Source organism: Lagopus muta, chromosome 1, assembly GCF_023343835.1.
Source record: "Lagopus muta isolate bLagMut1 chromosome 1, bLagMut1 primary, whole genome shotgun sequence".
In the NCBI taxonomy this organism is placed as follows: domain Eukaryota; kingdom Metazoa; phylum Chordata; class Aves; order Galliformes; family Phasianidae; genus Lagopus; species Lagopus muta.
In genome coordinates this window covers 73,852,071-73,866,696 of record NC_064433.1, presented here as the reverse complement: position 1 = coordinate 73,866,696, position 14,626 = coordinate 73,852,071, and the positions used below count along the sequence as shown (strand labels likewise).

The 14,626-nt window shown below is 41.9% G+C and overlaps 1 protein-coding gene across 4 annotated transcripts in view; it reads left to right on the top strand.

The window, feature by feature from the left end:
* The window catches only part of ARHGEF5 (Rho guanine nucleotide exchange factor 5), a 46,382-nt gene that overhangs the window by 23,713 nt on the left and 8,043 nt on the right, over positions 1-14,626 (top strand). The window contains exons 2-11 of one of the 4 annotated variants that reach the window (XR_007373316.1): positions 366-3,878; positions 6,373-6,454; positions 6,829-6,893; positions 7,145-7,407; positions 8,218-8,378; positions 8,737-8,889; positions 10,254-10,383; positions 11,287-11,361; positions 12,769-12,835; positions 13,447-13,462. Coding sequence is in view for 3 of the 4 variants with exons in the window: in XM_048927021.1 (XP_048782978.1) it covers positions 476-3,878; positions 6,373-6,454; positions 6,829-6,893; positions 7,145-7,407; positions 8,218-8,378; positions 8,737-8,889; positions 10,254-10,383; positions 11,287-11,361; positions 13,447-13,536; positions 13,860-14,014 (4,577 nt within the window). In the remaining variant the exon portion in view is untranslated. Of the gene's footprint in view, positions 1-365; positions 3,879-6,372; positions 6,455-6,828; positions 6,894-7,144; positions 7,408-8,217; positions 8,379-8,736; positions 8,890-10,253; positions 10,384-11,286; positions 11,362-12,768; positions 13,537-13,859; positions 14,015-14,626 lie in introns of those variants that run through there. The other 3 variants (XM_048927030.1, XM_048927021.1, XM_048927037.1) reach the window with 3 other exon arrangements.

Sequence of the window (14,626 nt, the reverse complement as noted above, 5' to 3'; positions counted from 1 at the left end):
AGAGGGGTCACCATAGCCAATACTTTTCATAAATTGCACTTTGCCCGTGTACAGAATGATCAGTATCTTTACTACTGACTGAAGTCACTTTCTGCATTTGCATTTAAAACTTAAAAGGCACTAGTAGTTTTATTTTGGAGTTACAATCCTATACTGCAAGCTCACCTCAAGTGTTTGCCTGTAGTTTTTGCCTCAGTCAGTTTTTCTCAACACGTAAGTATGTATTTTGTTTTCTTTTCCCTCATCAGTGTTAGTATGTTTTTTAAGTCTCTTAAGCCAATTAGTTCTACTAATTCATTCTGCAGTACTAACATAAGAATGATTTTTTCTTTTTTATCTGAATGCATCATGGATGGTCTCTGAAGAAATCAGCAAGGGAAGTACTACTCCCTTGGAAGCTTGCAGCACTGCTGGGGAAGCCTGGAATTCTGCAGTAGCTGAAAGAGAGCATCATGCCTTTCATGCATCAGTTGAAATGAGCATCAGCCCACTGGATTCTGCAGAGGGAGCAGAGCTCAGCACACCTGCGGACTGTCTTTCTGCTCCAGGAGAAGCAGCAGAAATGCCAGGCAGACCCTCAAATCCTATACAAAAAGTGCCAGCAGTACTGGAACAAGAGCATGGTGATGCAGATCCTCAGAAGAGACTCTCAGAATGGGATGGAGAAATGATTTTAGAGGGTGGACTGGATTGTTCATTAAAACTTAAGCAAGGGGAACTGGCTGACCTGGAAAGCAACCAGGACTTTTCCTATCTCAGCCCAATCCAGGATGGACCAGCTAATGGCAGTGCCATCCCACAGTCTGTGGACCTCAGCACTGAATGTTCTCATTCCCATACAGAACTGGCTTTTCATGTCTCAGATCCTCAGGCCCAGTATCAAAAATCTCCTTTGGCTGATAACATTTCCTCTCAGAGAGAGGCACCTAAGTGCTTCTTGGTTTTTAAAACCATTTCGGAGGGGCACTATAAGGCTGAGCCATCTCTGGATAAGGTAGAATCTTTGCAGGAGATTGATGCTAGTGCAGAGCAGAAGCAAAACAGCAAAAAGGTGGCACTGGCAATTGATGAACGGCCTGCCTTGGAGATAACAGCAGAGGACATGGCTAAACGTTGCACTTCTGAAGATGGTAAGGAAAGCAGAAGAGTGCTCCAGAGTTGGGAAGAAAATACAGAGTCTTGCTATCAATTGACTTCCACCTTAACAAATGACAGCCAAATAAGCTCACTACAAACAGGAGGAAACATCTCAGCTTGTGAAATAAGTAGTAGCAAGCTGTTCAAAGACCAGGAATCAGTAATGATTCCTAAGGAAAACCCATCCACTTCTGAATGCATTCATATTGAAGATGATTGCAGAAAAACAGACAGCAGACCTACCTCTTCAGTATCATGTGTTTTCTACAAAAAGGATACTGCTAAAAAAGCTAAACGAATGAATACTTCACAACATAAGGAAACAGCACAGAAGGAAGCAGTGGCTGAACTTCAGCAGGAACAAGAGAAGAAAGAGTGCAAAGACCAGAACATGCAAGAAGAAGGAAAATTTTTGAAGCTCAAAAAACAAGAAAAAAAGGAACAAAATGAACAGGAACAGCAACGGCAGAGGGAAGAGCTCAGATTGAAGACACTGTCATCAGCTCTCCTTTCAGAGACACTTTATATGCCCAGGCATAAAGTGGACTTCTGTAGTTTGGAAAATGTCTTCTTGGCTGAGCAAACTGGAACAGCACTTCCTGGGGAGTGTGATTTCATGAGAGAGCATCTTGGTGAGAGTGTGCTGCTCAAAGCTCAAGTCACAGCAGTGAGTTCTAGATGTCAGACACCTTTTGCCAGCCCTTTCCCATCAGAGAGCCTGAACCTAATGGGTGAAGTTCCAGTGGTGCCTCTGCACGTGTGCCATATCTCTGACCTGGAAGAGCTGGAAGACACTGTCCGCTTTTCCATGACCAGTCAAAATAGTGTAGAAGTTGACAGGGATGACAACATAAAGCTGGATGGGAAGGGTGAGCACAGTGGTGAACCTGGAAAGGCTGCCCAGATATTTGACAAAGGAGAAGCTCCACACTGTGGAGGAGTGGCAGCACCTTCTAGCATAGAGGGCCATGAGGCTTCTGTTCCAGTATATTCCTCCACTGGTACTGAGAAGATGGACCCAACTGATCCTGTGGATCCTCATCCCATTGCAGAAAACTTACGAAAAGCTGAGTTTTGTGACTTTGTTTCAAATTTACCCTTAGAGCTCACTTTTGTGGCTTCGATGTCTGGCCCACAGCAAGAGGACATTGGTGGAGGGGCCCTGGTGAACCCTAAGGACTGTCCTAGTTCCAGCTTGAATAAGTTGTCATACTCTATAGAGAAGCATGCTAACCAAGCTGTTTCTGTGTGCATGCAGGATTTGGCATCAGCGGAAACTATTGTTTTAACTGCTGATCCAGAGGAGGGCAGTGGTTCCTATGAACTGCTTGCTCCTGAGGAAGACATTCATGAAGACCTTAGTGTCTCATCTTCTTTCTCTGTAGTATATACAAGCTCTCTTCCTGCAAAGAAGAGCCTTCCTGGGGACAGAGAAACACTGTTTTTTGTTACAGAGCCTCTGGAATCAACTCAAACATGGGTCAGGACTTCCACTACCTTGAACCAACCAGAAACAATTCTTCAGTACCAAGATCCACCAGAAGAAAGTGCCATTATGCAAGAAAATGAAACTGGAACAAACGTGTTTCACAAAGCGCAACAGATACCTTTATTTGATCAGTCTGACTGGAATCCTGGATCTAGAATCTCAAGCATCCTGAGCACCCTAACTTGGCCCCCTGAAGGAGATACGGTCCTTGCTGTAAACCAGGGAGGACGACCTCTGTCTCCTAAGCCTAACACAAGCCTAACTCTCATGTCTGAGCCTGATGCCAAACACCTTCCTTCCCATGTCCCAAGCCCTGTTCAAGCTCAGGCCCCTGCACCTAATGCCAATCACTGTGTCCAGGCTCTAGCTCATGAGAGTCATGAGACACTGACTCCTGTACCCAACTCCAAGCCACATCTGAACTGTAATATGGACAATCATGACTTACTAGCCCTTACTATAAGCCATCCTTTATGGACTGCTGCTATTGTGTCTGATGCTAACACTGCCAACTTTTCTCCTGATAAAAGTCTTACAGACGAAGTTGTCCTTGTTCCAGCAACTAAAGAGCACAATTTCTGTGACTTGAGTACCCGAGATACAGAGACTTCTAATGACTCAGGGGTCAGTTTGTTGGCCAAAGGCTTTTCTGCTGCTGGAAATGAGGCATTGGCCAGCTGTTCTGACACCAGCACTGAAACAATGATTCAGCACGAGGGTATACAGTGTGAAAAATCCTCACCTGACTACCTTTCTTGGTCCTCATTGGAAGATTTGGGAACATTCACAGACTCAGAGAGCAGAGACTCTGTACAGTCCCTTCCAATGCTAGCATTCACCAATCCAATTCACTTTCTCCAGCTAAGCCCTCCATCACCACCAACTGCTCAAACAGTCTGCCAAGAAGATGAGGTATCAGGAGAGCTGCAGTGGGTGCAGCGAACAGACCTCTTTGATATGGACACAAGGAACATCCAAGCTTCAACAATTACAGGGAAAGCAAAAAGTGAGGGAAGAGTAAAACAAAGGCTAGAAGGACAAGAAAAATACCGTTTGGTATCTCAATCAAAAGAAGTACCAAAACATTTACCTTTGGAAAAATCATCAAGCTGGCCAGACAAAAAAACAATTGGGGTAGTTGCAAAAGAGCCAAAAGCCAGTCAAGAAAGTCTGAGTAAGTGCAGAGTGAAAAGCAAGGACTGGCACCGGCAGGGCCTAAAAAGGATATCTGTACCACCAGACATCTTTCAGGGTGAGTCCATCCTCCATCTCCAGCTACTCTTCTTCACTCTGCAAAACTTAATGTAGTTATCAAAAGCCTGTAGTTAAATAGGCAATGTGATAGAAAGTCATGAGAGTTGAAAGTGTGGCAGTGTTTTTGTGCATTTCTGGCAGTACTTGGAACTGCAGCCCCTTGTGCATCTCCGGGCTGCTATCACACTGCTCTCTCCTAAACTCCTGTCTGCTACCCCATGATAGGTGCTTCCTGCTGCACACGGGGAATTAGTTCCCCTGCTTGCACTAACACATGCAGCAGAGACCTTATATCACTTCCTATTCCTTCTCTGTGTTTATTGATCTGCTGCCCTTACACAGTAACATGAGCAATTTTAGCCTACTTGCTAGAGCTGGGTTTTTTGTGGGGCTATTTGCAGCTGTTAATCACCTCTGCTGCCATCATATAGCCATTGTGTTTTGTTGCACTTAAATAACAGCCCCAGGGTCAGTGACTCCACCACCTCCCTGGGCAGCCCATTCCAGTGCCTGATCACTTTTTCAGAAAAGTGATGTATTTCAGAAAAGTAGTTTTTCTGAAATGTGTTTCAGAAAAGTAGTATTTCCTAATGTCCAGCCTAAATCTCCCTTGGTGCAGCTTGAAGCCATTCGCTCTAGTTCTACCGCTAGTTACATGAGAGAAGAGGCCGACCCCCAGCTCACTACAACCTTCCTTCAGGTAGTTACAGAGAGCAATAAGGTCTCCCCTGAGCCTCCTCTTCTCTAGGCTGAACAATCCCAGCTCCTTCAGCTGCTCCTCATAAGGCCTGTGCTCCAGACCCCTCACCAGCTTTGTTGCCCTTCTTTGAACCCACTCCAGGTCCTCAATGTCTTTCCTGTAGTGAGGGGCCCAAAACTGGACACAGTACTCGAGGTGCGGCCTCACCAGAGCTGAGTACAGGGGGACAATCCTCTTCAATATCTTTGTTGATGACCTGGATGAGGGCATTGAGTGCACCCTAGTAAGTTTGCAGATGACACCAAGTTGCTCTGAAAGTTCCTCCTATTTATTTGAAATGCCTCCTATATATTATATACATATTATATGAAAATGCCTCCTATTTATTTCCATGTAAACTAGAACAAAGAGAGCAATAATGCTATTTGATAGAGCTAATTCTTAGCTGCAAAACACTGTTTTTCAGTATAGCCACCACCAATAGCTATGCATTTTTGCCTGCATGATGCACTTGTAAAGTCTTTACTAGTGGAGGTGACCCTGTTGCGCCTGCTTTAACACACCACCCACTGCCTCACTTTGCTAACATCCGTTGTTTGATCTCCATAAACATGAGCAAATGTCAATGAATATCAGAAGGTGCAATTTTTTCTGTATGAAAGAATTCAGTTCCACACCTTGGCATCTGACCTGGAGCGTATGAAGCCATTTTGTCAGACTGCCCTCTGCTGCCATCTGTTACATGGCAACAAAATGTAACAGAATAATGGTGGAAAGGTTGAATCTGGATTGAATATCTATCTCTCTCACACCATCATGATCTGCCTTGGATGTTGTGGGCCAGCATAATAAAATAGAAGGCAGTAGTTTTGGAGTAGTCCTCATACAATATTTTAAACATGCTGGCTTTTTTTCTTAGAAATTAATAAGTTTATTTTCCAACCTCCACAATGTGCTGGAGTTCTGTTATGGAGGGAAAGGAGGGAATGGCTGAGGGGTGCAAAGAGTTTGGTGGCACACTCAAATCAAAATTTCTTCATGTATTCGACCTGTACATTTTTTGTTCAATATTTTAAAACATTCAAAGCAGCAGTTCTTTTCCCTATTTACAGCTCAGTCTCTAGTCTCACTTCCTTTTTCTGCTTCTGATGAATTTAAATGTAATTTCTCCACTCATTTAATTAAACCTCTCACAGAATGAAAGAGAAGCCCACATTTTCTTCATTTTATAATATAAACAGATGCTGTCTCAAACAGCAGTTTGTAAGCAATCAGGGCACAGAAATGCAAGTTTTGGATAACACCTATCATTCTCATGCGGGTGTCATCCTTTATAAGACTCTAGGAATGTGTAATTTTGTTAGGTGTTTGGTATTTCTGTTCTGGATGCTGCTGGGAGTTTTTGGAGCTCAACATCTGCAAAAGCAAGTCTAGATTCTCACATACTTGGCCCAAGTTGCTGAAAAGGAAAAGGCATCTTGCAAATATAGGACCTGCAGGCAGTAGCTTTGCTTAGGCAACTGAAAATTCATGCTCTTAGAGATACTGTCAGTTCTGAAAGTATCAACCTTTCTATTGGTATGAAAAGCAAATGTAACTAAGTTGTAGTTCTAAAGTATAAGTAATGCCAAGGATTACAAAAACCAGAAATAAAGTTCAGGAGGGCATTTGTGCTGTAGACTTAAGACTGTTGCATAGATAGGGTATGATAAGGGGTATCTGTGTCTTTTGTGATTGTAGCTCGACTCTACATTTGTATTTGTGTTTACCTTCTAATTATCTTATGTAACAGAAGTCTGTCCTGTTCATTCAGAGGAAGAAGTACACAAGGTGCACAGGGAACCACCAGTCAATTCAGAAACAGTTATATTGCGGTAAGTCTCTTAAAGGCTCCATGCTCCATTGATTTTGGCCTCATGCCTATGTAGCACAGATACCTGATGCTCTACCATTGTTTCTAAGGGGTCCAAATGAAGATAATAAGTAGAAAACTATGCTAAAGTGACTTACAGCTGTGTTCCTCTCCATGTCCTGTAGGAGAGGACTCCATTGCAGTAGAAGTATTTCTGTCCAGTGGACAGTATTTCCATCAAGCCAAACTTTGTTCTTTCTAACGTAAAGTATGTGGAGCTTGAGCTTGTTAGAAAGAGAGGGCCTTGTGTCAGATCCACTACTAAGATTTGGGTTATCCATCACTGGCACTGTGCTGTTCATTTTCTCTGTGTTTGCAATCCTTACTTCCTGACAGAGAAAAGAAACCTGCAGATACAATGGGGACCTTCAAACGTCGGCACTCCAAACTCATCAACTCCTGTAAGTACCTTCTGCTTGAAGTGCTATGGCAGACCACTATCTTCTGTCATCTCCCACCCTTGCTGTTGGTTTTGTCACTTGGGAGCATTAGAAAGGAGTGTTTAGTGGAGGCAGTGAAGCCATAGTCATGGTCACCACTTGGCTGATAGTAGATACATATGGTTTAATGTTATCCTAACAGTTTTCTCCAGACTGAAGTAGAGGGCAGATAGCTTCATAGAAAGTGTAAAAATATATGCCTCTCTTCACAGCAAAGTTGCTGTATCAGGAGTACAGTGATGTGGTTCTGAACAAGGCCATTCAAAGCCAGAAGAGAGTGGATTCTTTTACAGAGGATACAGAATCGAGTTTGCCAAGCTCCCCGAGGCTACGAAGGAAAGTGTTGTCTCCCCAGGACTCATATTTGCAACGTCTGTCAGTGTCATCAAACGCATCCCTCTGGCAGGATATCCCCATGATCCGGGGCAGCAGAATATTACTCAATATGTCCCGTGATGAGCAGAAGCTGCAAGAGGTAATGGATAGATGTAATAAGGTAGATTGGTGGCTTGTAGTCAAGGAGGATGGAGGACGGTGGTTAAAGTGGAAAGCAAAAATGCCTGATGTGGGAATGCATTGGTTGAATGCAGAGGTCACCGTGTCATGTAAGCAGTTTGGGAATGTGGTGTCAGTACTTATGAAGTAATACAGTGCTGAAGTTCTGCACTGTTGGTAGAAGAAGCACAGAAATAAGGTAAAAATTCTATCACTAACTTCATGAAAACAGATGTTAGGAAATTGGAACAAGAGAAAACAAGGAATTTTGAACAAATTTGATGCAGAATAGAATCTTAAATAGAAAACTGAGCTTTCTCCCACACTTAAGCTTGTGAGAGAATTGACCCACATGTGCTGCAGGGCTGAGGGGGAATGAGAAGATATATGTATGTATTTGGCAAATTGGTACATGGAGTAACAGGTTAAGGAAGATTGGAGGGACAAACAAGTGGATGGGAGAACCCTGAGAAAGAGGAAAAAAACAACAGCACGTGAAACATGAAGGAGAAAAAGAACATAGGCAGTGTTGATGCTGGATAATTTATGGGAGCACATAACATAGGGGAAAGTGGAGTCTAAGAATGAAAACTAAAATTAGAACAGGTAACTATTGTTTTAAGTCATACTGCAAGCTGTCTTTAGTTCCTGAAGTTTCTCTTCTTTTGTAATTAATTGCACACATAGCATACTTAAAAGTTTTCTTGCTTTATCCCATCTCCACCTAATAAGATTCCTTGCAGGCTTGCCTGGTCTGCTGATGTTCTGCTCCCTTTTTTCTTCTCTCAAGGCCAAATTTGAGTTGATAATGTCTGAGGCTTCCTATCTGCGCAGTTTAAATGTGGCAGTGGATCACTTCCAGCGATCAACAGAACTCCAGGCAATTCTCAGCAATCAGGAGCGTCAGTGGCTTTTCTCACGCCTTCAGGATGTACGTGATGTCAGTGCCAGGTGAGATTACAGCCCCTTACTTCCACATCCAACACCGTCCATGAAGTGCAAATTACAGCCTTCAAACAACTGGAAATGATATAACTGTGCTCAGAGATCATTACAGAGTCAGAATATTCAAAATGCTGCCATGTCTTATTGGCACTAACTGCAAACAAGTAACTAGACCTCAGTCCAAACCAAATGCAACTTTTACAAAATATATGTGCAGAAGATGCAGCTGCACAATCCTGAATCAAATATAAGTAAATAAGATTACAGACATAATATGACAGTACCTAATTTGAAATCAATTAAATGTAAGTTATTAAACATAGATTTCTCTCTCCTTCTATGGCACCACAACTGTGTGCTGCAGTTTCCTTTTTGACTTGGAAGAGAAGTTTGAAGAGGACATGTTCACCTTCCATGTATGTGATGTGGCTCTGAAACATGCTCCTGAGTTCCATAGGGTCTATCTACCATATGTAACAAACCAGACATACCAGGAGCAAACCTTCCAGCGGTTACTGTAAGTGTTTAAAATTTGTTGAAACCTTCTACAGCCTCCTGTTCGCTTGCTGCACTTCTGATGTGCACTGTTTCAAGTGACAGGCATACAGCAAGTATGATCTGTTGTACATCTGCTGGTACATCTGTTTGCAGTACATCTCCAGAAGAAAAGGTAGAAGCCTTCTTCAATTCAGTAGCATTTGGAACAGAAGGTCTGAGATTCTGTAAGGCTCCTCTTTTGAGAGGAGAAAAAGAACAACTGAGATAATGTAAGAGAATAACATTCAGTAGAAATATTCTATTGAAGGCAATTGCCACAGCCTTAGAGCAAAAATGATTGTCCTAGACAGTTGTTGTCAGTATGTGGTTTTCAGACTATTAAGAACCTGAAAGTGATAGTTAAGAAAAGTATGGTTGCTGCCATTAAATCTAAACTGGCTATTCAAGAGTGTTTGAAATGGATTGAAAATCTTAAGGCCAGAGCATCATGAGTTTCTCTTGCTGTTGTCTTCTGCACTCAGTGGCACAATCAAGCACTGCTCAGGCTCAGTCATGAGCAAAGTTTCCTTAGGACTTCTGCACTATCATCAGTAAAAAAACAATCCTAGTTGATGTCACTGTTCGAAACAAGTCATTCAGGCATTGGGTGCTCTGGGTGCTGCTGACTGGGAGACATTTAGTCTTACCATTGGTTTCCTTCAGTGAAGGCTCAGTTCTGCACAGAAAGAACCTTCAGAATATCATCTAGGGTACTGTGGGCCCAATGGCTACTTGTGAGATACTTCTGGGCATAAAAGCTTCTTTTCCAACTCTTTAGGGATATAGAATTTGACTGTTTTGGCAGTAGATGCCACTTGCGTACCATTGTTCTTGTATCTGCTGCTGCCCAAGACAGAAAACTGGATGGCAGTGTCTGTTTCTAAGACATTAAGCAACACATTAGAGAGGAAGGCAGGTGTAATACTCTTCCCAGCAGTAGCAAGATTGTGGGAGCAGCTTTTCCACTCCCTGGGTAAAGCCCCTGGAGCTAGGCCATTTGGTATTAAGAAAGGATACAAACCACAACTATTTTGTGAAAGGTACCCTTTTTGTAGGTGAGACTGAAACACAGATGCTACTTCTGGTTACTCCAGAGTACTATACCACAAAGATCAAACAAGATCTTTATTGTAGTGCTGCCCTCCTATAGCTGTTAGAAACCTATATTTATTCTGACTATGCTGAGTGCTCCAGTTTCTTGACATTTCTTGCTCCAGGGCCAAAACATGACTGCAGTGACTGGTATATCCCAACATTCACTGAAATCTGGTACTCTTTCTCTGCTAGAAAGACTACTTATTTGCTCTGATGCCTGCATATGCTTTCTCATTTACTTTCCCACAGGAGTGGAAATGCAGGATTTCAACAAGTCCTGGAAAGATTGGAAAGTGATCCAGTATGCCAGCGCCTCTCACTTAAATCCTTCCTCATCCTCCCTTTCCAGCGCATCACTCGACTTAAACTCCTCCTGCAGGTTACTGCTCATTTATCAGTTTTTCTACACTTTCTTTTAAGCTGACCCTTCTTTAAATCCGAAAGTCACATAAATATGAACTAGCATCAAGCACTAGCGGGACGGGCTGCATACAGCTCTTCATGCTCTGTGTGATAAGCTTGGCTAGATGCCCTAAAGCAACTCCATTGCATTTATTATGAATATGCATTTCAAAAAATAAAGCAGGCATTTGTACAATGATAAATGGGTGTGTGTTAGATCAATGCCATTAATTGGATACAGTCTCTCTTGTGAGGCAATGTATTTTTGTATATTATTAGGACTTAGTTGTAACACTATAACAATTACATACCAATGAATAATAAATTGAGTATCTCTGAACTTGTTTTAAATTTTATTGATTTTTTTTTTTTTATTTTTTTTTTTTTTTTTGCTTCCTTCTAGAAGGCACATGTTCCCTGGCTGCCCTCTGGAAGGCAGTCTGTCTCTATTCTTTGCCTGCAACATTGTCTCTCTGGGACACTCCTATTAAGTCAACATGCAAGTCCCCAGTGAATCAACCTTGAGCACTTCTGTGGAACTTTTTTTTTTATTATTTGAGCCTCTTTTGAAAAGGAGAAAAGGGGTATCAGGCAAAGAATTATTCTACACTTAAGACTGTGCTCAGAGTAGTGGTTGTCTCCTATATCACGTAACATACAGAGGATAGTTAACTCCATTTAAATTTTCAGGGATGCCCTGTTCAGAGCAGCTTGTCAACTGCATCCTGCATCTCAAATTTCTGGCCTTGTTATCTCCACATCTCCTACCACTACTTCAGTCTCTCTTGAGGCTATATCTTAATGTCTCCTTGTTTCTTGAGCCCTTCTGAGAGCTCTGCTCTTCTTGTCTACATTATGAAAAATGCTTTTTCTCATGCAGAATATCCTGAAGAGAACTCGGCCTGGGTCTGAGGAGGAAGTGCAAGCAACACAGGCCTATGATGCACTTGAAAAGGTAAGGCTGTCAACCTGTTCTCCACAGCCATACACAGTTGGAGAGCTTCAGAGTGTCAGTATATGCTTTTTCTATTGACTCTCACACTTGTCACCCCTGCCAATGGCCCATATTACTGATTGTCACCTATAATAAATTACTATGTTCCTGTGCATCTTCTGCAATGAGCACTAAGACAGGACCTAGCTGGGATGCAACTGAATCTTTGCCAATAACACTTAACTCAGGATTCATCTTTCCAGTTGTCCAATCAGTGGGTTGCAAGGGAGGTAAATCTTTGGAGACCCCAAAATAAGGCACTCCCTTCTCTGCATGAGTCACCAAAGCCGTGGAGTCAGATAGTTACTCACAGGAAATATGCAAGAAGATTCATTGAGGTTTCCAATAACAGTACAGGGCAAAATTAAACAAGTTTCTAACAAGGATAAATTAACTACTTCAAGTCAAGATTAGGCAATTTTCTAACAACAGTTAATCAATGTTATGGGTAAAGGATACTTTGGCACTTATCAAGTGTTTCAAGGTAAATTTAGGCAATGGCTACTAAAGAAAATGAGTAAAAGAAGATCAAGAGGAAAAAGAAGGGGACAGAGAGAGAAGTAGAGAAAGAATGAGAGACAAATAAAGACATCACTGGTCCATTTCAAGGAGTTCTAGTGCTTGCCCACCAGTGCTGGAGAATAGATGAGGGGAAGGGGTGAGCTCATCCAAAGGTTGAATTCTCTAACTAGAAAATAGCAGAAAGTTAAAAGCGCCCTGAAGCTTCTCTCAGGCATCCTTTTATGCCTGCAGGACTTGCAGGTACACCATCCCAAGGTTGTAAACAAGCAAGTTTGCAACAGTAAGTTTGTAGCAAAAACTTTATTGTGGGGAAAGTAGGTCTCTTTTTTGGACAGAGACTACCCTGTTATTTCACATGATCCCATACTTCGCTGTTATCAGTCTTTGGTTTGTAGTCATAGCCATGGCCTTGTCCTAAGGTGTTGGAAACCTACCAAACATACCACAGGAAGCCTGAAAGCATTTTTCATTGGTCCTTTATACCAGTCTCCTAAATGTTATCTCTCCTTTGTGCTCTTTATCTTTGTCTCTATTTAGCTATCAATTTATCACTCACTTCTTGAAGAAGATCTTGCTCTTAAAAAAAAAAAAAAAAAAAAAAAAAATCTCAAGGTGTTTAATACATTCATCCTTACTCTCTGTTTATTAAAGAGGCAAGACTTAATGTCTTCTGAGAGTATTTGTTACCTGCAAATTGTACTGCAAAATTGACTTTTTCCTTGGTAGCCCTTGTGCCCTTGTTTTGTCTAGTCTTCATTTGACCTTCTTGGAGTGTCACTCCCTTTCTTGTAATTACTCTGCAACTCTATACCACAAATCTAAACACCAGTTCTACATGATGCATAGCTCCTTAAAATCTGAAGAACTGCACTTGCCTTCTGCACAGATTCCAGAATACTACAGTCTGAGACAGGTAAGTAAGATATCATACATAGAATTCTGTAATTTAGTTGTGTTTAAGCCACCTCTGCTACACTGTCATGTAGCTACCTTGTATCACCTCAGACAGCTATGTGGGCAGCTTTAAGACTGAAATATTTCTGTTGTATCAAGTCCTCAGAGTTACTGCAAAAAGCTCTGGGTTGTGAAAAATCTGGCCTGATGTTTATCTAATCATCCTCCTGTCTTTACAGTGGAGCATCAAATAAAAGCTCCATCCAAATGACTGGTAATTAAACTTCTGTTATCTCAAAGGAGAAGGAAGTCTCTACTATCCCTCCTAGTATCCCCAAGTTAAAACAATATGTATAGAATATGCTCAGTTGGAAGGAACCCAGAAGGATTATTAAGATCGCAGAGACTTCTTAAGAAATTCAGATGAAAACTTCAATGAAAAAAAAAAACAAAAACCAGTCATTGTAGGTATGGATGAGTTTTAGTATGCTTGCCTGAAATTTTCTTTTTTTTTTCCCCTCAGGAGGATGCCCAAGAATTGTAATTTAATGATTCTTCATAGGTTCCTGGGAACAATACTGATTCCAGTAGGCAGTGCTGCACCTCACTATCACCTATTTTCCTCTGCAGCTCATCAAGGACTGCAATGAAAACGTTCAACGCATGAAAAGCACTGAAGAGTTGATTTACCTCAGCCAGAAGATTGAGTTTGAGTGCAAGGTGAGATTGTCCGTGCCCTTGGCCTTGCTCTAGACTAGTATCTCTCATCTCATTCCTTACAAAGTCACTTGTGCTTTCTTTTGTTTTCCTCCCTTGTATACATTGATATGCTGGTTCAACAGCTTACACAGCTCAATTCTTCATCAGTGCTTCCCTTACCCAAACACTTGTGTCAGAATTCAGTTGAAGGTCTCTAGACAAATAGTCTTGGTCCAGCTGAAGAAATGAAAGTATGCTTCCTCTATAGAAAGATCAAAATCCAAAATTCATGGATACTTTTTTCCTTGCATACACTTCACATAAATATTACTTCTGTCTTGTAGATATTCCCACTCGTTTCACAGTCAAGGCGACTTGTGAAGTGTGGTGAATTAACAGCGCTGGACTTCAATACTCCAAGTCCAAAATGGAAAGTCACCACGCGTCCTATCTACCTACATCTCTTCAATGACTGTCTGCTCCTATCTCGGCCAAAGGAGTGAGTGCTTCAGCCACAGTTCTTGCTGTCCCTTCTAAAATGCATCCTTCTGGGTCTGTGCTTTAGTTAGAGTCAGTTCCTTCTGGCTGCCACCAAGTGGCAGCATTTGTCAAGTCATTTCCTAACCTTGCATTACGTGAGTATCACTTAAGTGACATTCCTGATGTTTTATCAAAATATAAACAAAACAATATAACTGGGCACTTCCTTGTGCAATATTTCCATTCTGTCTATCTCTACAATATGAAACGCTTTAATAGCAATTTATTATAGTTATACTCTGTATGGTAACTATGGAGTTATGGCCTGAACCATTGATTGAGCACCTGGGGAAAAGACTTGGTCAGCTCTGGGAGCGCAGGCACAGACAGCTTGGCTCCACCTCTCTTAGACCTCCTGTAAGGGCTAACTGCCACTGTGGAAGGATCTCTTTCAGAAGATCCCTCCTTTGTGGAGTTTTCCCCTGTGAGCCTAATCTTTGAGACAGGTAAGCAGTCCTTTTTCATTGCCTTACAACATCTTTCTATTGCATTAGTCCCCCTGTCATTATACCTCCAGTATCACCTTTCCATCATGTTGATCTTTCTGATTGTTACATACTCAGAGAATAAT